This window comes from Sarcophilus harrisii, chromosome 2, assembly GCF_902635505.1.
Source record: "Sarcophilus harrisii chromosome 2, mSarHar1.11, whole genome shotgun sequence".
Classification (NCBI taxonomy): Eukaryota; Metazoa; Chordata; class Mammalia; order Dasyuromorphia; family Dasyuridae; genus Sarcophilus; species Sarcophilus harrisii.
The window spans coordinates 479,541,652-479,565,736 of NC_045427.1; the positions used below are offsets into that span (position 1 = coordinate 479,541,652).

The 24,085-nt window shown below is 43.8% G+C and overlaps 1 protein-coding gene across 1 annotated transcript; it reads left to right on the forward strand.

Annotated features, from left to right (window-relative positions):
• Window positions 1-2,749: 2,749 nt before the first annotated feature.
• On the forward strand, window positions 2,750-24,085 carry URM1 (ubiquitin related modifier 1). Its single transcript, XM_031954741.1, has 5 exons — window positions 2,750-2,857; window positions 11,759-11,829; window positions 20,302-20,383; window positions 22,412-22,460; window positions 22,887-24,085. Exons 1-5 carry the CDS (start codon window positions 2,823-2,825, stop codon window positions 22,953-22,955), a joined length of 306 nt encoding a protein of 101 aa, XP_031810601.1. The 5' UTR covers window positions 2,750-2,822; the 3' UTR covers window positions 22,956-24,085.

Genomic DNA, 24,085 nt, shown 5'->3' on the forward strand with positions numbered 1-24,085 from the left:
AAATGGGAGGGCCAGGAGGCCTTGGCCTTTGTTCTAGTTCTGTGGCTCTGGAAGGTTCCTTCTCTTTAAACCTCAGTTTCCCCTTCTATGAACTGAGACTAGATCAAATCTAAGGTAGCTGCTGGCTGTCAGACTGCTTGATTTCATAACCCTTTTGGCCCTTGATCAGATTGATTTTAGAATTGGGGGTAGGGGTGATACATCTAGGGATGGAGGGGACAGACCAAACGCTGTCATCCTAATAACTTTTTTTTTTTTTTTTTTGCTTTTCTTTGCTGAGGCAATTGGGGTTAAGCGACTTGTCCAGGTCACACAGCTAGTAAGTCTTAAGTGTCTGAGACTAGATTTGAACTGGGATGGTCCTGCGCTATTAACTTCTTAAGAAATCCTGATCTAAGGCAACAGGAGCTAGAGAGTTTGAGATTACTTCCTCCATCTCAATCCCTACAAAAGGCAAGTAGGATCAGTGCCCTCAAGGCAGATTTTTCCTGGGGGCTCAGACCACTGTTGTTCCTCCTCTTTTAAAAAAAAAAAAAAAGTGGCTCTCTGCGGTCCTGCCCCGGGATGTCCCGGGCTGCCAGGCAAGTGGCCTTCAGAGCCACCGCTTGCTGTATCGCTTTCAACTCTTGGGAAGGTTAAATACCTCGGAGGGGTCTATTGAAGGCAGCCGGAGGGGAGGGAGCTGCTTTCAATGGGGCCCCACGTTCCTCCCCCTCAGCTCCCCGCCCCCCCAACCCCCCCATTCCAGCCCAGCCAAGCTCCTCCGGGCACTAATGATATTCTGCTCTCCATCCGAGCGTTCTTTGGCTGCAGTTTAACCCGAGCGCTGGGACTGATTTCCCTCTCACTGATCTCAGCTTGACATCCAATTAGCACAAGAATGGGATAGGAAGCCTGCAAAAGACTCCAGCTCCCCCTGACCCTCACCGCCCCTCTCTCCCCCACCCCCATCGCCTTTTCTCTGAGCCACCGAGGGTTCAGGACTGAGCCCGGGGGGATTCAGACAAAGGCCAGCGGACTGTGGTCCCCACCAGAGCCCTCTAGCCCCCTCCCGACCCTCCTATTGTCTTCCTCGATGCTTCAGAAAGAACTGATGGCGGTTCCTGCGGGAATCTCAGGGGTCCCTCCCCCTCTGCACCACCCCCACTCCACACTCCTCCCCTTCCCACCCCCCCAGCCGCCAAAAAAATAAAGAATTGTTATCTTTAAAATCACACATACATTGATCCAGGAATGCACTCTCATCGGCCTGGGCTTTGTAGAGAAAAGGATGTTCTAGGTCCCATGGAGGGGACGTGATAATTCTTAAATAAAATTCTGAAATAAGCATTATGTGGAGGAGTTAGCTCCAGCAGAGCTTTGAATGCCAGACTGAGGAATTTTGACTTTTCCTTGTTTGCCCTAGAGAGTTTCTGAGCCAGGAAGACACGTGATAAGTCAGGTTTAACAATTTACTTGACCCTCTGAGAAGGGTGGATTAAAGGGAGTAAAGGAAGCAGAGACCAGTAAGAAAATTATTTAAACATCGGAAGAGATGACGAGAGAAAGGACTAGGGTAGTGCTTGTGAGAGAGGGAAATTTGATATTCTATCGGTGAGATCCAATTTAATTAAGATGTTTTTAAAATTACCTGTGAGTGAATGCAGAACGCTTTACCAGACACTGAGGGAGATAGACAAAGATTAGGGAAAAAACGATCCAAAGATCTCAAGGATCGCATAAGGTGACAATTGGAAGAGATCTCAGAACAATGAACACAAATAATCAGAATTAGAAAGTACTTTGGAACATAGGGAAGGGAACAAGCATTTTTCATGCACCTGACACTGTACTAGATTTGATACACAGAATGTCGCGTGGCAAGAAGCCTTTGCCATGACACACAGTCTTATCTTCCCTTTAAAGGTAAGAAATCAGAGGGAGGGAGGACCACGAGTTTTTAGATCTGGAATGATTGTTGTGCCGTCCACAGAAAATAAGCTGGAAGGTTCTGGTTGGAAGAAACTGATTCCTTCCTCTCAACGTGCTTTTCCACATTGTGTTTTGTGGCCGAGTCGCTGCAGGGGTGGAAGGGCGTAGGCTAGGCTAAGGGATGGAGATGTTTGTCCCGCGAGTTTTGGAGGGGTGGGGGTGACAGTTCGGTTTGGGAGGTTGGGAATGCCAAGGGGTGATTCTGGCTGCAAAGTAGTTGAGAAAGAGCGAGCCGGGAGGAAGCGGAGCCCTGGAAAGAAGAGGAGGGGAGAAGCTAACAACGGGGGACAGGGGTGAGAGCTAAGCGAAGGGAAACAATCAGTGCGGGGGGAATGCAGGAGCTCTGTATCTAAAGAGCCCGGGGCAGAGCACAGGGAGTGCCCGGGGCCAGTACGTGGAGAGGGAACGTGCCCTTACTGATGGACTTGCGAGGACCCGCCAGAAGCTGGGGCTTCTGCTTCCAGAGCGCTGTGGGATAATGGAATGGGCCCTGGATTTCTGTAAGGTGGCAATTCTCGCCTCTAAAGCCTGTGGCCTTCGCCAGGCGGAGGCTTGCTCCCTTCGTTCGTTTAGTCCCCCTTTTCCACCTCAGTTTTCCCCATCTGTGAAAAAGGGCTGAACGAGTTTCACAGTTACTTCCGGCTCGCACCTTCCAGGAGTCTGAGAGCCTCTCTCTGGGGCGTTCCCCCGACTCCCTCCTTCCAGAGCAGGCCGGGCTCGCGGGAGGGCCCTGGACCAATAGATGAGAAGAAGGAAGCTTCCCAAGGACCAGGCCCGATTCCCCGTCCGGGCAGGGCGGAAGCAGGAGGCGTCAAGTGGGAGGGTACTTCCGCTATTGCGTCTTCCGCAAGATGGCGGCCCCCGTGTCTGTTCAGGTGGAGTTCGGGTGAGTCGGGGGTCTGCGGCCCAGGGGAGGGTAGGATGCGGTGACCCTGTGCGGGGGGAAAGTGAGTCCGCCCGGCGGCTCCTGCTCCTTCCCTCAGAATCTGTCTCCACAGGACGGACTTTTCCCGCCACAGAAGCACCTGTTCGGACGCGCTGCCCGGCTGGGAGGGGGCTGCTGCGAGAACGACGTGACCGTATTTTCCCCAGTAGGCCCGCGAGTACGCCGGTGCGTCCGTGCCTGCCGCCTCTGCTCTCGGAGCCCCGCTGCAGACCTGGGGGTCCTTTAGTAGAGGCCGCGCGGGCGCGGAACCCTGGAGCGCGGGCGCTGGTCTGTGAGCTCCCCTTGCGCCCGCCCCACCCCCCGCCCGAGCCTTGCGCGCAGGGGCAGCGGCGCTGGACGCGCGGCGGGGAGGAAAGGTTTCTCCGAGGGGCCGCAAGCTCCCTTCGGGCTTGTCTCCTCTTGCTTGTGAGCAGGCTTAGCGCGGTGCCTGGAACGTAAACACCGGCTGGTAACCACTTCGTAAATGGACCCTTGTTGGTAGATTGGCTCGTAGCGCCGGAGAGCCTTAGAGTCTGGGACGGAGAAACTGAGGGACAGCGATAGTCGGCGGGCTAATATTAGAGCCAGGGAGCCACTTGAGCCTGATTTTCTTTTCTCTCTGAAAGGGCAGAACGAGAAGCTTGGTGATGAGCAGGAGGGGAGACTGACAAACAGGAACTCCCCCTCAGCAGGGGGCACACAGAACTTTTTGTTTGCAATAGGCCTCCACCTGGCTCTGGATGGCAGGACTGTGATCGCCATTTAAAAAGTGAAGGGAACTCTAGTTGGATATGCTTAGACCCTTCCTTTCCCTGTAATTCTGCTGAGTGAAGTCATATGTGACTTCTCCACACTTCTGTGAGCCATTTGCCTTGTCACCAAACCTTGGGGTAGGGGGGAGGATGATTCCATTTTGGACCATTTTACTCTCTTTAGGTCTATAGATTCCCCAAATTCGCCATTTGATCAGTTTAGAATATATATATATATATATATTCTCTCTCTCTCTCTCTCTCTCTCTATATATATATATATATATATATATGGCCCATTAGGCAAATATGAGGGAATTAGTCTTTTCTACATCCCTCTGTCAGTTCTGACTGAATCAGCATTTGGATTATCATATTAAAACTTGTGCTTCAGTTTCTCACGCTATCAAAGAGATTACTGACCTCAGGAAACTATGGTTTGTTTGTTTTTAATCTAATTTAGGAAACTAGAAAAATGGAACTTCTCAAAAAGAAGGAAAATAAGTAGGCTATACTATCTTTTCTCTCAATCTCTTGATAATTTTTGCCTCTAGAATTCACATAATCCAGGCTCAAAGTTGGGAGAAATCTCAGAGATCATCCAATCCAAACTATACTTGAAGAAGAGTTTTCTTTATAACCTCTAACTTATAAAGTAGTTACTGATTTGTGTTACCTCGAGTATCTTTGCAACTTCTGATAATTATTCTTGATTCTGTCTAATGGAGTCAAGGAGAGTATATCTGAGCCTTCTACCATCTGACAGCTCATCACATGTCCTTAAGGTTTTTATTCTTCTGCTTGTTAAAGAAGCCCAATTCCTTCAATTAATCCCTATATGATAAGCCCCTTCATTATCCTGATTACCCCATTCTGGACACTATTCAGCACATAGATATCCTTAAAATTTAGTATCAGATTTTAATACAGTACTGAAGGTGTGGTCCAACCAAGGCAGTGTACAGTGGGATAGTCATCTCCCTAGTCTGAACATCAAATCCCTTTTAATGCAGTCTGAGATTGTATTTAGATTTCTAAACCACTCTTGTTGACTTATATTGAACTATTGTTCTTTTCCTTTGTCTTTTGTATCTGTAATCAAGTTACCTTTCAGAAAGTCTCTCTACTCTAACGATGCCTCCTTTCTGTACTGAGTAATATTATAAGCATCACTGTACTCACCCATTTACTCTCCTCCATTTTTGATAATTCTTCCTAAACTCCTCAAGATCTGGTTTAAACCAAAAAAGTGGACTGGCCTTTTTTTCCCACTGTCTTGCAAATACACTTGTGGTCATTCTAATTCTTGTGGTGTGACTCAGAGCTTTCTTCCCATACCTTTCTATTTCACACTTTAAAAAAATTATTTATTTTATTATTAACTTGATATGCATGAATAAACTTGGATATTTCCATAAAAAAATAAACATAGCATTGCACAAGTTTTTGATCTATTTCTACCTTCTAAAATATACTGACATCACTATGTGAGATATTTTATTGTGTTCAGTAAAAGATGTCAGGTAACACAGGATAGGGAGTCTCTAGAGTAGACTATGTTGTTTTGCATCACTGTCAAAAACTTGTCTTAGATTGAGAAGTTGTGTTCCAGGGGCAATGAGAACTGCAGGAATCAGCCCCAGTTCTCTTCCCCAATCCCTGTTCTCTTCGTAGTTCTTCCTTTTTAAAACGGAAGTTTTACCAAACAGAAGTATTGGGAAGATTGAGGTGAGAAAAGGGAAAAGAAGGTCATCTGGAAATCTGCTTCCCAATGTGATCTGAAGAAGGAAAGCTGACTCCTGAAGCCTTGCATCTGTCACCAGGAATTGTGGTTGGAAAACAAGACAATATAAAATTGAATCACTTGGGAGGAAATTCTACTAAATGGACCAATCCTTCCATCGATGAGATTTAAGCCAAAAATGTCTTTGATCTCAGGCTTCCCTTGCCTTTCTTCTACTCATGAAAAACCCTTCACCCTACCCTTCTCCAGTTGGCCCAAGGGGTGGAAATGAGAATGTGCTTTCCATCACCTGAAGAGTTGTATCACTGGAGAAGGCAGAGCTCCCCCATCCCTTATGTGTGGACCAGTATACACAGCTGCTGGCAAGTTATCCATTGATCCAGATTCATTCTCCAGTCATTTGTTTTAAAAAGCAAACAAACCCCACCAGAAACTCAATGCCTGTGGCTGGCACCGCCAGGTTTGGTCACTGCCTGTTGTTTGCTTGGGACCCGTCAGCCCAGTTCTTTTCCTTTCCTCTCTGACCTCCCCCCAACTATGGAACCCCAGCAAGATTCCTTGTTTCCCCCAACCCCCACTCTCCCCAGCTGCTGCATGCCCCGACCCCCACCCCAGAAGAGAAGAGAGCGGAGCTCTTGGAGGGATATAAATGGAAGCTCTGTGTATGGCCCGCAGCTGAAATGGTCCCAGCAAGTGGGTCACAGATGGGCCTTATCTCCTCCTTCACCCTTCTGCAGCAACAAAGTGTGACCTTGTTGTGACTACAGACACCCATGTTTCCCTCATCACAATGCCTGCCTTGGCCTTCCAGTGGTCTTTGTCCATCCCAGTCCCTTAAGTTGGTAGTGTTGGGGGAGGGTGGTTGTGTGTGACTTTGTCAGCTGCATGAGTTCCCCATCCCTGCTTAAAGCTCATCAGTGTCTGGGCTGAAAAAGGCTTCTCACCAATTGGGAAATCAGTGTGGGTAGCTTTAAAAAGGCTATTTCTCCATCCATTTGGAAATCCCTTGAAATAGAGTTTAAGGCAGGCTAGTTGAAGAGGTATAGATCAATAGCATAGCATAGTGAAGAGTGCTAGACTAGCAGTCAAGAAATCTTCCTTCTAGCCTTGACCACTAATAACGATTTAGTTGTGTGACCTTGGACCTCTCTTTCCCTCTCTCCTGGACTCAAATTCTCTGTGTAAACTCCTGCTCTACTTCTGTTTCATAAGTAGGATGAAAGGAAATCATTCATATATACATATAAACACATACATGCACATATGTTTTGGAAAGGGCTTAATAAATTAAAAAAGATTATCTATTGTACATAAACATAATGGATCACACTGACTTTTACTGTTATAGAGCCTAGGGTTAAGTGTCAGATACTGTTCTGCCTGACTTTTCTCCCTACGCTTACTGGGTTTAGCATTCTTGCCCGTTTTGCAGATGAATTTGTGCTTCAAACTCAAAGATGGCCCAATAGACCTAGTCAGGGGGAACTGACATGTTTATCTGCAGTCAGATATGGCCAGACATCAGGAAATGTTACCATGTGGTAGCTGCTAAGAAGTGGAGTTTCATGGGCTTGACCTGGTTGGGTGAAGTTATCATAGGGAATTTCTGCACTGCTTCTATGGAAATAAGTCTTTTTAATGGGACCATCTTTAAAAACTAGTTACACTACATGCTTGGTGAGCCAGAGTATGCTATCTCCTGACACCCCCTGTTAGAGCATTCACATGAATTATCAAAAACTTTAGAAAATTTAAGCCCTGAGCCTAAAAGAATAATTCAATATCTCTTTTCTGGGATCTTGTGTTGGTGGGTTAGGGGGGTAGAGGGCAGGTAATCGGAAGTATCATTGATAGAAGGAAAGTTAAAAGAAAGTCTGTGAAGAAATAAAATGAAATTTTAAAGTGTAGTGATTCAGTGAGAACTGAAGCACATTTCATGCTTTGGATTTTTTTTTTTTTTTTTAACTTGGCTTTTCAAGGTCTAATTATGCAGGTCCTTGGTCTCTGGAAGCCTTCCCTCTTATTACCAATTTTTTGGATACTCAGCTGGAAGTCCATCAAGGAATTAGCAGAGAAAGGAAGAAATCAAACTCCAGTCATTTGTTTTTGTGCCTTATTGCCACTGTCAGTTGTTTCTTGCACTGTCAGTGCAGGATTAGAATTTTAGGGTTGGAAAGATTTTGGTGGTCATCTAGTCTCACTACAACCCTCACAACACCTGACAAGGAATCATTTCTCTTGTGCAGAGCACCCAGTGAAGGGGATCCAGTCCTTTCCAAGCAGCCCATTACACTTTTGGACAGCTTCAATTGTTAGGACATCAAGTTTCAATTTGCTTGTTTGCACCTTCTGAGCATTGCTTCGGGCTTTGCCTTTGCAACCAAATAGAGTAAGTCTAATCCTTCTTAGATGTGCCAGCTTTTAGATACTTGAACAGAGCTATCATGTCCCCATCTTTCTCTTCCCCCTCCCCCTGAGACTTCTCTTTACCCTGTTGGACATCCCCACCAAGTGACAGAGTCAAGATGCTTCATTGTTCTGTTGCCTTTCTCCCAGTATTTTCCAGTTTTTCAACATCCTTCTTTAATCATAGTGCCAAAAACTGAGTGAACACTGTACTGAGATGTATTCTAACCAAGGCAGAGTACAAAGAGGCTGTTACTTTCTAGTCCTGAATTCTTTTTCTAATGCAGCCTTACCTTTTTTTGGTTTCTACATCTGGCAAGTTCACATTGAACTTTCAATCTACTAAAGCCTTCAGATCTTTTTTAGATAAACTTGTCCTGCCTTTCCAACTTATGAAGTTGCTTTTATTCTAGTTTTGTAAATGTCAAGTATAACTTTGCCTCACTTAAATCCATTTCAAGCCCAGTCAAGACATCACCCCATGATGTTATTGGTCCTCTTGAGAACTAACAACACTACTATCTTTATCTCCATTGAAGGCAACTAGATATTACAGTGGATGGAACACTGGGACCTGAAATCAGGAAAACTCATCTTCCTTAGTACAAATCTGGCTTCAGACACTTAGTAGCTGTGTCTCTAGACAAGTCACTTACCCCCATTTGCCTCAGTTTCCTCATTGTAAAACGAATTGGAGAGGAAATGGCAAATCACTCCAGTATCTATGCCAAGAAAATCCCAAATGGGGTCATGAAGGGTCAGACATGGCTAAAAATGATTGAACAAAAAATTTCCATTTTATAAGATTCCATTCCTTTATGTTATAAAGTTCTTTTTTGAATCCTGATTCCTTTTTTGTTATCTTTCCCTTTTTGTTTTGTGTCATCTGCAAATTAACATTCTATCTGTGCTTTCATCCAAGTCATTGATAAAATGTTCAAACAAAGTCAAACAGATCCCTGGGCACTCTCCTGAAGACCTCTGGCTGAGTTAATTGCCTCATTAATGCCTTCTCTAGATCTCTTTAATTATATCTCAGAGTCTACTTCTCTCTATCTTTGCATAAAAATAGTATGAGATACTTTATCAAATAATTTTCTAAGATTTATATAAACTAGGAACAACCCAGTAACATTATTAAGAGGAGTGTGGTTAGTCTGGCTTGACTTGTTCTTGATGAGACTGTTGCAGCTCTTTATAATTATTTCCTTTTTCTCAATATTGATGAAACAACTCTTAAATGATTCCTGCTAGAATTTTCCTGAGAATTGAGGTCAAGATTTGCAAACATCTTTACTTTCCATTTTTTGAAAAGCAAAATATTATTTTCCCTTCTGCTCTCTTGCAATAGCTCTCCTTTTTTCCATCATCTTTCAACCATTACTAATGATGGCTTAGCAATCAGTTTATTCAAGAGACTTGAGACTATAGTCCTTTTGGGTCAGGTGACATGAATTCCTCAAGGATGACTAGCTATTATTATTTCCTCTTATTTTGGGTATCAGTGTCTGTAGTCACTTTTGTTCTATCAGTTCTATGGCAAAGGAATAACGAAAACAGAAGCTATGTAGTGTACAAGTATAAAAGTATTGTCTGATTTCTTTTTCCAAATATAGTGTTGTCCACTCTGAGAAGTTCTTTTTTTAAAAAATCCCTTCCCCCTCCCATATAGCTAAAAGAAATGCATGTTTTTTATTGTCCATAACTTTGCACTATATTTACATGACCTTTCCATGCTCTTAAGTTCTGTCTTTATTGCCTACTCTTGCTTCTGTCTTTTATATGTATCTTTGTAAAACTTAAGTTGGTTGATGGGTTATCGTGAGATATCATTATCTTCAGACTCACCTCTTTTTCTCTTCATTGAAATTATTCCCAATGTGAAAATGTTTTGTATGACTGCACATATATAATCTGTATCAAAATGTTTGCCTTCTCAAAGAGGGAATAGAGAAGGGAGGGAATTTGGAACTCAGAATTATGAAAAACAAATGTTAAAAATTGTTTTTACATGCAATTGAGAAGAAAATAAAAACATTCTTTGAAAAAATTTGTTTCCTTTTGTGTCTTCCAAATTTTACTCTCCTTGTAGAATTTTAGTCTGTGAGATCCTACCTATCTTTTCTCTAAACCCTTTGGAATCTGTTTTCCCAAAATGTAAGGTTGACTGAAATGGAGGAAAATGCTGGGTGAATGGTAGGAAGGGAGTATGTGAAGAATAGTAGGTTTTCATTAATCTAGACTTTCCTGCTTCAAGTCTGGAGCTTTTTGATTTTTGGATAATCAAGAAAAGATCCCATGATAGCATCTTGAATATAGATTAGTTAGATTCACAGAATGTTGAACTTTGAAAGGATCTTACATGTTATTTAAACTAGCCCTCTATTTTTACATTTGTGACAAGTTGGTGTGATTTGCCCAAGGTGACAGCTGGGTGACACCAGAATGGGGCCTAGATTTCCAGTCCAATTACTATAGTATGGTTTGAAAGGTAAATATTGGAAAACATTCCTTTCTTCCCAATTTACAGAGTGAGGAGGCAAGGCAGATATTATAAAGTTTGATGATGGCCATAATTCTGGCTCACCCTAACAATTATCATAGATGGGAACATTGGACTGGAAGCTGTGTCATTTCTTTTTCCTTATGCTCTTGGTTGAGGGCTGATGTTTCATTTTTACCATTTGTATCAATTCAATTCAACAAGCATTTACTCAAGCCTACTGTGTGCAAAGTACTATGTCATGCACTGATGCATTATTGGTGGAGTTGTGATTGAATCCAATCATTCTGGAGAGCAATTTGGAACTATGTTCAAAAAGTTATCAAACTGTGCATCCTTTTGATCCAGCAATGTTTCTACTGGGCTTATATCCCAAAGAGAGCATAAAGAAGGGAAAGGGATCTGTATGTGCACAAATGTTTGTGGCAGCCCTTTTTGTAGTGGCTAGAAACTGGAAACTGAGTGGATGCCCATCAGTTGGAGAATGGCTGAATAAATTGTGGTATATGAATGTTATGGAATATTATTGTTCTGTAAGAAATAACCAGCAGCATGATTTCAGAGAGGCTCGGAGAGACTTACATGAACTGATGCTAAGTGAAATGAGAGAAGCAGGAGATCATTATATACTTCAACAACAATACTATGTCATGATCAATTCTGATGGATGTGGCTCTCTTCAACAATGAAAGGATCCAATTCAGTTCCAATTGATCTGTAATGACCAGAACCAGCTACATCCAGCAAAAGAACACTGAGAAATGAGTGTGGACCACAACATAGCATTTCTGCTCTTTCTGTTGTTTGCTTACATTTTTGTTTTTTCTTCTCAGGTTATTTTTATCTTCTTTCTAAATCCAGTCTTTCTTGTGCAGCAAGATAACTGTATAAATATGTATATATGTATTGCATATAACATATACTTTAACATATTTAATATGTGTGAGACTACCTGCCACCTAGGGGAGGGGATGAAGGGAAGGGGGGAGAAAGTTGAAACAGGAGTTTTTGCAAAAGTCAATGTTAAGAAATTACCCATCATATGTTTTGGATATAAAAAGCTATAATAAAAAAAAATTTAAGTACTATGTCATGCAAAGGGGAAACATGTGAAGTAAAGCACGGTCCTTTCCTTCCTCAAATTTAGTATCTACATTGAATGTATTGTGATTAAAATATTGGACGACAGCAACATGCCTAATAGAGACAATTGAGGATCATTTAAGATGGAGAAGTAGAGGATAAAGTTGGAAAAAAGAATAATTTTAAAACAGTATTTTAGTTTGTAAAGAAACATTCATATGCCAGATATAGTTTGGCTGGGTTCTTAACTGCTTTAGTTGAATTCTTGTACATCAACCCATTTTTATATCTATTTGTTTAATCTTGTTTCAGGACACAGTCCCTTCTTGCTTCCTATAATTTACAGGGTTTTCTCTTTATCATTTCCTTTGCAGAGGCGGAGCAGAGCTCTTATTTGACGGTGTAAAGAAGCACCAGGTGACCTTACCCAGTCAAGAGGAGCCTTGTGAGTACTGGCCTTTTCTTCTCACCCCTGTTTTATACCAGGGACACAGGTGTGTGCTTGGGAGAAGTGGGGTATCTAGGAATTGTTGAACAGCCATTAGAAGAGGTGATAGACAGTTCCTGGCTATCCTCCCAGATGAAGCTGAAGCTGAAGAAAAGAAAAGCTCATCACATGTAATTAACTGAGGGCTCTTCCTCTCCACCTCCCCCTATCCTCTCCTCTCACCAGTTTTGCTATCAGTGGTTACACATCCTAAGTGTATACAATAGTTCCCAGTGACCACAAAAATTCTGATCAAATTTCTACTTTGCATTCTCTGGTCTTTTCTTTACATATGTCTTCAGTGTCTTACATCTGGATAGACCGAACCATAGACCATTATCTACACTCAAGGATCTCATCCAAGTTTTCTTCTGCAAACCAGATAAGCAGAGGAATACTGAGGAGAGACTTGAACAGCCTCCTAAAAAACCGAGATAGGCACGGAGAATCATCTGACAATAATTATCTAACAGTGGTTGTGAGCCCTTAATTACTGTCTTCCCTAATAATGATAAAAGTTTGCTTGAACTGTGAAGTCATACTTTTATTTCTTTCCATCTTCTTGTTCCTTAGGTGGGCATATTTCCAATAAACCAAATCTAGTCTAGATTGCTACCTTTTAAGAGGAAGGTAGAAAACTGAAGAGGATCCAGGCAAAGGCATCTTGAATAATTAAAAGGATAGGAAACAAAAGGCAAAAGAATCAGGATGATTTGGTCTGAAAAAGAAAAGGTTCGCATTAGATAAATTAATATGTTTTTATGTTTCTGTCTAGTTGTCCTGATAGTCACCAAAGACATCAAAGATTATTGGCCTGAAATTATGAGTTAGACCAGGGGAAAATAATATACTAACAGAGTTTTAGAGATTGAATGGGGTGATTGAGAACCATGATGGAGAATCAGGTAAATAACCATTGGTCCTAGCTTGTTGTAGATTAAAAGCAGATTAAACCCAGATTTGTGGTCATACCTGATTTTTTAAATGACAGTTCCCTTCTAAGTAATGCTTCATTTTCTATCCACAACCGTGATCTGTCCAAGGGGAAAAAGGTACATACTGTAGGGTGGAGACTTGAATTCCTGGATTCTTAGGAGAGCTGATTTGGCAGCTTCCTTCTGGCACTGTGGGAAGGATGCTGTGCTGAGACCCATTTGCAATCAAATGGATCATTGTCCAGATCTGTTGGCTCCCACTGGGGGGCTAGGACAGAGATGGTTCTGTCTGCCTCAATGAGAGGTCTGAAATTCTCAAAGGAGCAAAACTCTACCCCCACTGAACTGGGAATAAGATGTCTATGGGGGAAGCTAAAATGTCACTTATGAGGTTGGATAAACTGCCATAAGTATGTATTATGATGCTATTACAGGATACAGTGATATCGTAAGTTACCAGATCAGGGTTTGATTACCATCCAAACAATCCTGTAGTCTTCTGAATGATGGGGCTTGAAGTAAAAATCTCTGAAGTCTCATCAGGAGACTTTTAAGAGTGCTTGCTGTGATCTAAAACACACTGCATTTAATTTCCTTTCTGAAAAATTCAAAAGATGTCATAGTTTTAGTGCTACAAAATTCCCTGGAAACCTGATTCCCCAGCTTGGCAGAAAGAGGGCTAATGACTAGTTTAAAATGATATCAAGAATCAAAGGTAGAGCTGGGTCTAGAACCCAGATGTTTCTCCTCATAATCAATCCTCTTTCCTTCTCCCCTTCCTTCCCACCATACTCTAATCTTCTAATATTCTGTTATAGTCTTCCTAGTGAGGGGGTAAGGGGATGGGGTGGAGGGTGGGGACAGACAGAGGTGGGAAGACTAACTTGGATACAATATAAGGTTTTCAAGCTGTGCCCAGTGATATACTTTCAGCTGCCCAGCATGTTTTAAATTTGAATAGGACGTATAGCCTATGTAGCATTAATTTGTCGTGGAAGAAGATCATGGGACCCAATCTAGTTTAAAAGTAGCATTTTGGCTCTAACACTAGGCAGCAACTGCCAGGCATTGACCTGACACTACTGTCCCTAGGGGAGTAGGCAAGAGGCTTGTACCACTGAGACAGCATCACGGTGCCACTGAGCTAGTACCCAGATCTGTTCCCTGGCAGACAGCCTGACCCAGCTATTGCTGCTTGGCTCAGCAGATCCCAGCAGAGAAAAAGCAGCCACAGGATTGGATTGGGCATTGAATTTGGGAATCAAGATTCTGATCCTTTTTCTGTGACTAATTGTATAAATAGGGATAAGACTTGGACATGTGATTTCACTGTTATCCGAAACTTCCTCTATCCCATGTTTTAGTATATTTTTATTTATTTTGTTAAAAGACTTTGCAGTTACGTTTTAATCCAATTTGGGCCGTACTCCTGAGTTATGGCCCTGCCCTGGAACACTGAAGTCCCACAAGCAGTATTTGTTGGAGGCAAGTCTTGACCAGTTCTTCCTGGCTTCAAGGTCAACTCTCTGCCATACTTTCCTTCTCCCCAACCAGCTGCATGATCTTGGAACAGTCACTTCTCTGGTTCTCATTTTCTTCAGTTGTAAAATGAAAGGGATTAGACTAGAAATCTTTAAGGTCTCATAGCTCTAATAGACTATAATTCAGGTTAGAGAAATAGAGGGTCACACAGTTTTATGATAACCTGAACACTGTAGGGGAAAAGCACTCAAAATGAGTAGTAGTTCCAAAGAGGAAGTTCTGGGAGAAATGAAGGAAAGTATAGGGGAGCTCACTAGTACATTGACATAAAATGAAGCCAGTCCTCCTGCCTTCTAACTTGAGCTTTTTCTCTCCCTCCTTCATCTGTAATTATCCAGGTCAAGGCAGAATCTTAGAAACTGTTTAGTCTAATGTCCTTGGGTTACAGATGAAGAAAGAGCCCAGAGCTCCAGGGGAGGATAGATCCTTACTTATGAGTCCTGATAGACTGTGGCAAAACCAGCTTCTGACAGGGCGGGCGGTAGGCAGTTGCCTTTCCACCGCTTCCCCAAGAGATCATTTGTAGATCCCTGTCAATCCCCACATCCTAACTATGAATTAAGGGTTTTTTCTGCTGAAGAAGAGAAGGTTCTTTCCTTTGGGGGATGGAGGTTGGTGGTACTGTTTTCATGTTGATATGGAGATGTTCCCCATGAAGGAGAGACCTGAAGCGAGGATGGTAACCAAAAATGTGAGGCTGTGCTAGAAAAGACAATGGGCATTTGCTTGTGTGCAAGTGGCCTGGGGGAGGGGGGGTGGTTTCTGAGTGAAAAGACAGGCTTGGCACAGAACACCCCTTTGGAGGAAGTGGGCAGAAACCGGTCACTTCACCTTGCAGCTTAGCTTTTTCAGTCTCCAGGACAAAGCTCAGAATTTCTATTTCTTCCCAGCCATCCACACATTCCTACACAGACATGGAGTAAGATAATCTTCCCTCCTGTCCCAAACTTTCCCCCTCACCCCATCCTATTTCCTCCTCTCCCTCTCTTCTCCCTTTGTGCCTGTCATGACTCCGCAGTTTAAAGGGTGGCCAGAGCAGGAGGGAGGGAGCTCCCCAGCTCTTTAAACTGCTTAGCATGCGCTTCGCAGTGGCTCCCAGCACCAGCTGTTCCTTTCTCCTGCTCACCCTCGCTCTAGGGGCCTGTTTGCTGAGCCCCCCCAGCTCCTGTGCAAAATTGCTTTTGAAAAGAGCCACTTTCTGCTTAATTAAACAATGAGGAGCGGTCCTCTCTGCACATCTGTAAACCTCCTTCTGCAGGCCCTTTATCCCACAAACTGCTCCATTCTTACCCCCATTCATTTGTAAATGGACCCTACACCCAGCTCCCCCTCCCCTCACCCCATTTCTCTTATCCACTCCCACCCTTTGGGCCTTTCTTCTCCCCTTTCAAGTAAGGCTCTGGGCCTGCTGGAGAGAAGAGCTTTTCCTTGATAGCTGGTATACTTGGGGCAGTGGAATGGGCCCATGCCAGCAGGCTCCATGGCTTTCTAGGTTGGTCCATGGGAAGGCATACTGTCTTGGAGCCTAAACCAAGGAAAGGTAGAAGCAGGCCTACCCATTAGCAGTACAAAGGAAGCCACATCTACTACAGGGTAGTAGTAATATCCCTGAAGTTTCCTGAGAGAGTTTATGGTGCTCCCAAAGTGTAAGTCACTTATATGGTGATGGTGAGCAAATGGGCACTTAACTCTCCCACAGTTGCTTCTTGTGAAAAGGCCAAGAGAATTCTAATAATAATAATAACCACCAACATTTATGTTGTGTTGTAAAGTCAGCCAAGAACTTTTCATACATTAACTAAGATCCCGGGTGTTCATAGCTTAATCTGAATGAGACTGCATAAGGGATTGGAATCTCTTGTATAAGAGACTGAAATATAGATCCAGAAATTTTATTTTAGGGTTGTCATTACTAAGAATTTGGAAGCTTGAAGATACTCTTGGTTTCAGTGACTGTCTTACTTCCATGACTTAAGTTCCTTTCATTGAAAGTACTTGACAATTCCCTGGACTACCAGAGGAGGTAACTGCTAGTTCCCATGAACTAACTACCTTTACCTGGCTAGCCTATGGCCTACTGGAAAACTCTTAACACTTTCTGTCTCTGTCTGTGTCTCTGTCTATCTCTCTTTCTGTCTCTCTCTCTCACACACTTTCTGTGTGTGTGTGTATGTGTGTGTGTGTGTGTGTGTGCGTGCGTGTGTGTGTGTGTGTGTGTGTGTGTGTATGTGTAAAATAGACCAAAATGGAGAGAAAAAGTGAATAGAGCTCAGGAATCTCCAAGATTCACATATATTTTAGAGAGAGAGAGATTCTAGTTCTTGAACTGATCTAAGGGGAATGGATCATGTGGAACATGCCAAAAAGGAAAAGTGTCTTGCCATCCTTTGCACTTAACTCATTTGATTATGAAGATTATGAAAGACAAGATGAAGTGTTATTTTCTAAGAGTAATCTGACCACTTGTGTGGATGCCCAACCACTCCTTGAAGGCAGGGACTAGGTTTGTTTTATCTTATCCTCAGAGCTTAGTGCAGTGTCTGGATTAGGTGTTTAATAAATGCTCAGGGATTGATTGAACCTCTAAAAAAATGCAAATGGGCCTGTTATCTTCTAGACCACCAGCCACATACATGCTCTATTATCCTGTGTGAGTTACCCCCATTCTCAGATCTCCTCAGTCAATAGCTAGGCAAATCATTAATTTACTCATTCATGAAACATTACTGTTTTCTCTTTGCAAGGAAAGCACTGTGGTAGGCTCTTTGGGGGTTACAGAGATGAATAGGACCTCATCCTGTTCACCCTGGCTCACAATCTAATAGAAGAACTAAGATATGGATACAGATGACTAGAATACGAGGTGAATGTGTCAAGACCCGGGTAAAGGTTACAGTCAGTGAGAGGTCATTTTTAGAATTGGAATTCAGGTGGTACAACTGACTGTGAGAAAATATATGGAGGAAGATAGCAAGCTTGATAAGTGAGGGTAAGGTTTTCATCTCTCAGACATTCATTTCTTAGTCTGCCCTTTATTTACTATTACTAGCACCTGACAATTTAACCCTTCTGCTTCCCTGGCTGCCTTTGAAACCCACCATCTGGCTTGGAAGTCTGTTTGCATATTGCCTGTCCCAAAGCAAGGCTGAGATGAGATATGAGCCATTGTGTTCCTTTTCTGGATACCCTGGGCTTTTCTTACCACTGGTGATGAGGTGGGAGGGGGAGGAAAGGTAAGAAAAGGGGAAGATTCCATCCAAAAATGGAAGGTTTAAATGTTTATTGTTAGTAGTTTTGAGAAGGGAACCATCAGTCATCAAACCCACCCCCAAACAATAAGCATGGTGAGGCAGAGCCCAAACCATGGTAACAGACTGGCAAGAATGTGGGCGGGATTAGGGGTGGGCCAGGCCGAAGTTAGTGACCTCAGCAAATGAGAGCTAGGCTTTGGGCACCATGATGAACGAGCCTGGACTGGGTCAAAGGAATAGTTCCCATCCCCCACGTTTCCCAGACTTTGTAGGCAGGGCAGCCAATGGGGCTGTCATTTGGATGACCCCATAGTGACCACAGTGCCCCAAGTCGTTATCCATGGTCCTAGCCCAGACAAATGATTATGTTCCCTTCTCTTTTGAGAGGACACAGCTCAGATCCAAAGAGAAAACAGTCTCTAGAGGAAGTAGGGAACATAGAAAGCCAGAAAATGGCTGAATCTCATCTCTCTGGGTGCTAGAAGGGATATGGGGTGGGAGTTTAGGGGAAGGGAAGTATGAATTCCAAGACTTTGCATTTCACCAGGGTGCAGAGGTTTACATTGACTAGCTTAGTCTCCACATTTCTCATTCTAGGCACTTGCCCTATAGTGGTAATTCCTCTCTGTACACAGACGCACATCCTCTGTCTTCACCAAGGCCTCTCTGATGGATCTGTCAGGCCTGGGCAGTTTTATCGAGCAGTGGGAAGATCTATGGGCTGACTGCACACCAGACAGTGCCAAAATGGAGGCCAAGGGTTGTCAGAGCCAAGGGGAAACCCAAGCTCATCCCTTCCCAGCTCAGAAAGGCCCTAGGGAGGAGCCCCAGTAGGCGACAAAAATCATCACAGATCATTAGGCACAATGCGCCTGCGCTTCCATCTCTCTCTTATACCTCTCCCCCTCCTCTTCCATCTTTCTTTCTCTCTTTCTTCTCTACTGCTTTAATACAAACTTGGTAGGAGTTTTTGTTTTTAAAGCAGCAACCCCATGTTCTGAATTCCCTGCCAGTGATCTGGTGCTCAGAGGGCATATCACATTCTGCACACAGAGGAATGGATTGGTTAGTTCCGAACTGAGCATTTGGATGGAACAATCCCAATTTCTCTTTTAGCCATTCAGAGAAACTACTATGAAAGACACGTTTGGGTTGGGTGTCCAGCCATACTGTCCAAATATTGTTTACCTTTTAATCTCTTCTAAGCATTACTGTTACTCCCTGGCTTCAGAGCTTGTGATCATAGGTAGGGAAACCCAGCTCCAGGCTAAGAGGAGGAGCCCCAGGAGACAGCTTAGCCGACAAAACCATGCTGCATTTAAAGGACAAAGTGATTAGTTTCCTTAGGTCCATGTCACTGGCAGCACATCTTTCAGTTATACTCCCACTAAGTGACCTAGTCCCTCCTCAGGTAACCCAATCTAGACTTGAAGATGCAGAGTTGCAATACTCTGGGGATGTTTTACTGCACGCCTAATTAGCATGGCCTGTCATAAGAGAGAAGGAGAATGAATATACTCACATTTCTAGTTTATGGCTTATGTAGCATTTTTCTCCCAATAGCTCTATAAGTAATACAAGTATTATTATCTTCATTTTACAGATGAAGAAATGAATTTGCCCAAGATCACCGACTTAATAAATGTGGATCTGAGATGGCAGTCTAGGCCCTCTCACTTTCAAGCCCAGAGTTCTTTCCATTACCCCATGTTTCAGAGCCCATGGAAAAGAAAGAACATAGAGGCTGAGATCCTTTAGTCACAGAGACTTATTTCTGCTTGGTGCCACTCCCCTCCCCCCAGCTTTCTCACCAGGCTTTTTCCTTTCAGCACAACGAGAGTGACCCATCTGGGGCATGGCAGTTTGAGGTGTGCAAGGCCAGAGGGAGGGAACCAGAGAGCTATTTGTCAGTGTCTCCCAGCCTCCTGATGGATTCTTCTCTCCCCTCAGCCTCCCTCCTCCAGAGGAAATTAACTGATTCTATCTCTCCTCCAATTGTTTTTCTTCCCTCACAAAGAGAAATGTACGCCAGCCAGGAGCAAAGATGGATCCTCCCAGTCTGGGGCTGAGAAGGAAAGATAAAGGTGGAAGAGAGAGATTCTGGGTGGGAAAGGTACTGAGAATAAGGGATTACCCACACAGACAGGCCCATTTAAAATCTGGTTATACCAGGGATTGACTGAGACTTTTCTCCAGCCAAGATAACCCATAGCAAGTCCTTTTCCAGAGCTTATTTTGGTGACCCATTCTGAAATCTATCCACTCTTTCAGGCAAGACATTTTTTCTCTTTTATTTTAGCTTCAGGTTAAATTTATTCTCTTATTCATCTTTAAGTCCCTTTTTCATAATTAATTGGCTCTTTCTAAGCATTCTAACTCAATCTGCTTCAGTTTCCTTCTCTGCAAAATAGGGATCATAATAGCAGCACCTCACTGGGTTGTGAAGATCAGATGAGATCAAGCTTAGGCCAAGTGCCTGGCATATGTAGGTATTTCATGAATGTGTATTCCTTTCCTCTCTGTTTTAGAATAGCTATCTGTCGGCTTCCATGGCTCTGGTTGAGATCTCTGCAGAGACTTTATTGGTACTGTCCTTCAGATCAAAGAGCTCCTGGTCATTTTTCTGAGCAGCTGAGCTGGATTCCCTGGGAACATAACTGATAGGTCTCACCACTTTTTTTTTTTTTTTTTTTTTTTTTTAGGGGATATCCGAAACCTTCTCATCTGGATAAGGAAGAACCTGTTAAAGGAGCGGCCAGAGTTATTTATCCAGGGAGATAGCGTGTAAGGTTCTCATTCCTTCTGACCACCCCCTTCCTGTCTCCTGTCCCTCCCTCCTCCCAGTGTAAAGTTGAGGGAGGGGTGCCCTACAAAGGGTAGAAGAAAATGGTTCTGTTCTCTGTACTTGTGCCCCCAGTACCTCACACAGTGCTTGCTACATTATAGGTAGTTAAGAAATTATTGTTGATCTATTGGTTAATTGATTGATGCCTTAATGATTTAGGGACCAGTGAATATATGATCTTCAGTGCTACCTACTTTCCCTAGTTGAGGATAAGCCAGGATTCTAATCTTCACCCTTTTCTTAAGGAGGTTGTTTCTCCCCATAGACAAAGGAAGTAAATGAGACTAAAAGGAAGACTAGACGTCTTGGGTCATTAGAACCTAGCCAGGGCTCCAACAGTAACTGCCCATGAGAAACCTACACCTGCTGTGTGTCTCTTTGTTACCCCAAAGGATCTCTACTGTGGACTGAGTTTGAGATCTTAATTTTTATTCCCAGATAGAATAGGGTATAGTGGGAATAGGTTAGGTGATGAGTTCAGTTCTGTGTGCTCTTGGCAGGCTGTCTGTCTCTTTGGGCCTCAGTTTCTTTATCTATAAAAGGAAGGGATTAGGGTTCCAGTTCTGATATTCCATGATTTTAGTGATTTATTTTCCTGTGTCAATGAGTACATTGCTAGACCTAGGTGTGAACAACATTCATCAGCAGAGTTCATGTTCCTCTTATGTCATAAGCCAAGTTTTTCCCCTTAGCCATCAGCTGACACAGGGCTCTTGGTCTGTGGTTATGACCTCCTGTCCTATCAATGGGAAGTGAAATTGAAGCAGTCAGATCCAGATCACCTTTGCCCATTGCCTTAGCATCTGCCTCTGTACCCATCACAAGGCTGGGTTCATCCTTTCTGAGAAATAGCCAGAATCGATCCACTGGGAAATCACTTTATTTTTAAAATGAGGCCAACCTGGTGGAAAAAGGGACAGTCATTGCATTCTGCCTGAGTCATGGCGAAGGGTGGGGTGTGCCTGTCTGCAGCCTCCCTGTGGCATAGGTGACCCCTGGGATTGAGCCTGTCAGTCCCAAAGCCATCCTTGATTCCTAACAGGTAAGAGTTTGTTTCTTACATGCTCTGCAGTCAAGAGCCAGATTGAGATAGAAACCTCAACTGGCAAGAGTTTCACTGAACTAACTTGGCCACAGGAATGGGATGCTTCAGGAGCATTAACACGCTGACTTCATCTGTTAATGGAATTGTAGAGTTTGAGGGCCTCAAGGACTATAGATTCCAGTCATTATCCAAGTGAGAGTGATCTCCACTGAGTTTCCCTGGAAGCTGATTTATACCTTCCAGACTCCTTCCAGTCCCATTTCAAACAATTGAAATCCTCAAACTTCTAGAGACTTGGCCATTGACATCTTCACTTCTCTACGGCATGATTACAAGGAAGGACAGGACTAGTGGCTCTCATCTCTTCCTAGCAGGAGATAGCAAGATGAACCAAGCTTAGTCAATAGACATGTCACAAAGAATTTCCTGTTAGATTTAGATTGATGCCCTGGAAGATTGTACTTTTCTTCCTGGGATGCCTTTTAAAAAAAAAAAAAAAAAGCTAATGTTAGAGAGGCCCCTGAGAATGCTTCTTCTAGCCAGTGCCTCAGTAAGGCTTCTAGGATTTTCACATTTTCTCTCCTCTCCAGAAGCTTCCCATGCCCATGTCCCAGTCCTTAGTGCTCATCAACCAGCATGACCTGGTGGAGTGAGCATCAGAGGAGCTCTGTTCTAAACTCAGGTTTGCATGACCTTGAGCAAGGAAAGGGGTTGGGGCGGGAGTTGGAGTGGGGGGAAGGAATGACAAGCACCTTCTAATCTGCCAGGCACTGTGCTAAGTGCTTTATAAATAATAGCTCATTTAATATATTGTATACTTTTTTAGGTTTCTGTTTCCTTCTGTATAAAATGAAAGAATTATATTTGGTTATCTTTAAAGTCCCCTTGTAGATTCCAAATTCTATAATTCTCTTTCCCACAGGCGACCAGGGATTCTGGTACTAATCAATGATGCTGACTGGGAGTTGCAGGTAGGAGTGGGTAACTTTTCCCTCAGTAGGCCTTACCCCAATTTCCTTTGGCTTCTCATTGTGAAAACTATGAACATCCCCCTTTCCCTTTCCTCTTGTTTGCTGTTGGGTAGAAAGAGGAAGTAGAAGAACCCAGACTGAGATAGGAGAAAACTACACAAAGCTTAAACTGAACTGAGAGAGAGCTAGTGTTCAAGTCAGCTGAGGAAACCCATTTCATCTCTCTTGAAAGCTATCACATCTTTCCCCATCCTGTATTATCTCTTAGGGTTCATAGTTCTTCATGCTCAGACTGAGTGTCAAAACATGACAATATTAATTTTCTCTCTTCCCTTTCTCTCCTCCTTCTCTCTCCTCCCTTTGTCTCTCTTTCTCTCTCCCTCTCCCCTCCCTTTCTCTGTCTCTTTACTTTTTTCTCTCTCTCAGGGTGAATTGGACTACCAATTACAGGACCAAGACAGCATCCTCTTCATTTCCACACTACATGGTGGTTAGAGCATCTATCCTCCTCCATCCTTCAGTTCCTTCAGCTCCCAGGGACCTTCAGGGCAGAAAACATCCAAAATGGGGGAACAATAGAGACAGAAATCCTCCCCCCTCTCCTCCTTCCCCCACAGCCGGAGCATGTGGGACAACAAGCTTGCCATGACTTTGTCTTCATGAAGAAGGACCAGCAGCAAAAGAGACCCAGGCAGTCCTGCTCTCCTGCCTCTTCCCCTTGCTGCATTCTTCCCACTCCCTCTCCAGCCTTAGCAGCTTTCCCTCCGGGAAGGGAAATGAGGCCAGGTACTAAAAATGTGCTGCTTACAGCTCGTGTACTAGTGGAAGAAGCTACTACCACCTCCTTCCCCCAAATGGGAGGGGGGCACAGCTTTGCCAAGAGACCTGCCCCAGATTGCTCCCTTCTGTAATCTGTGCCCCCAAGGGAGGTAGTAGCCCTTCTGCCCCCACTACTCTGCAGGCAAGTTTGTGAGCTCTGAACCTCTATGTTCCCACCTCGTATGGCACTGTTCCAGTATTCCAAACTGTGTCATCTTGAGCAAGTCATTCATCACCCTGAGTTTTAGTTTCCTGCTCTGTGAAATTGCCTTTTGGCAATTTCTAAGGACCCTTTCAAGCTCTAGAATTCTGACTGAGATTCCTTGCCTCAGTTTCCTCTCTCAGAAGCAAAGGGCTCCACCTGCTTCTTCTAGTGTCATTACTGAACCACAGCTGGGGGCCCCTATTCAGTGCTGCCTCTTCCTCCTCCTTCTGCCTGGATGCCCCCAGCTGCTCCAACCTTGCTCCTCTGACTCCCCTAGCCCTTGACCTAGGCCTGCCCTATAGTATAGAGGCTACCAGATGGACTCCCCCAGAGATAAAAAACTGCCTGAAGACACCTGGGCTCTGTGCCTCACTGGGGAGGGCTTTGGGTCGCTTCCTCGTGCCTCAGTTTCCTCTCCAGTGCCTAGGATTTTACCATTGTGAACTGAGGTGGTGCCAGAAAACCAGGGCACAAGAAACTGCTTTGTGACATATTTGGGACCTCCAGCTTCTCGCCCCACAGCATGCAGACCCATCTGGAAGCCAACATGGCGGTGCTTGTAACAGCCGGCATTGGGCAAATAAAGGCTTTCATGCCTGTC

Excerpts from the sequence above, each read along its gene's own strand:
- URM1 (XM_031954741.1), top strand. The coding sequence starts at position 2,823 with ATGGCGGCCCCCGTGTCTGTTCAGGTGGAGTTCGG. Across the intron at positions 2,858-11,758 it reads TCTGTTCAGGTGGAGTTCGG|AGGCGGAGCAGAGCTCTTAT; the intron begins GTGAGTCGGGGG and ends TTTCCTTTGCAG. Across the intron at positions 20,384-22,411 it reads TTTATCCAGGGAGATAGCGT|GCGACCAGGGATTCTGGTAC; the intron begins GTAAGGTTCTCA and ends TCTTTCCCACAG.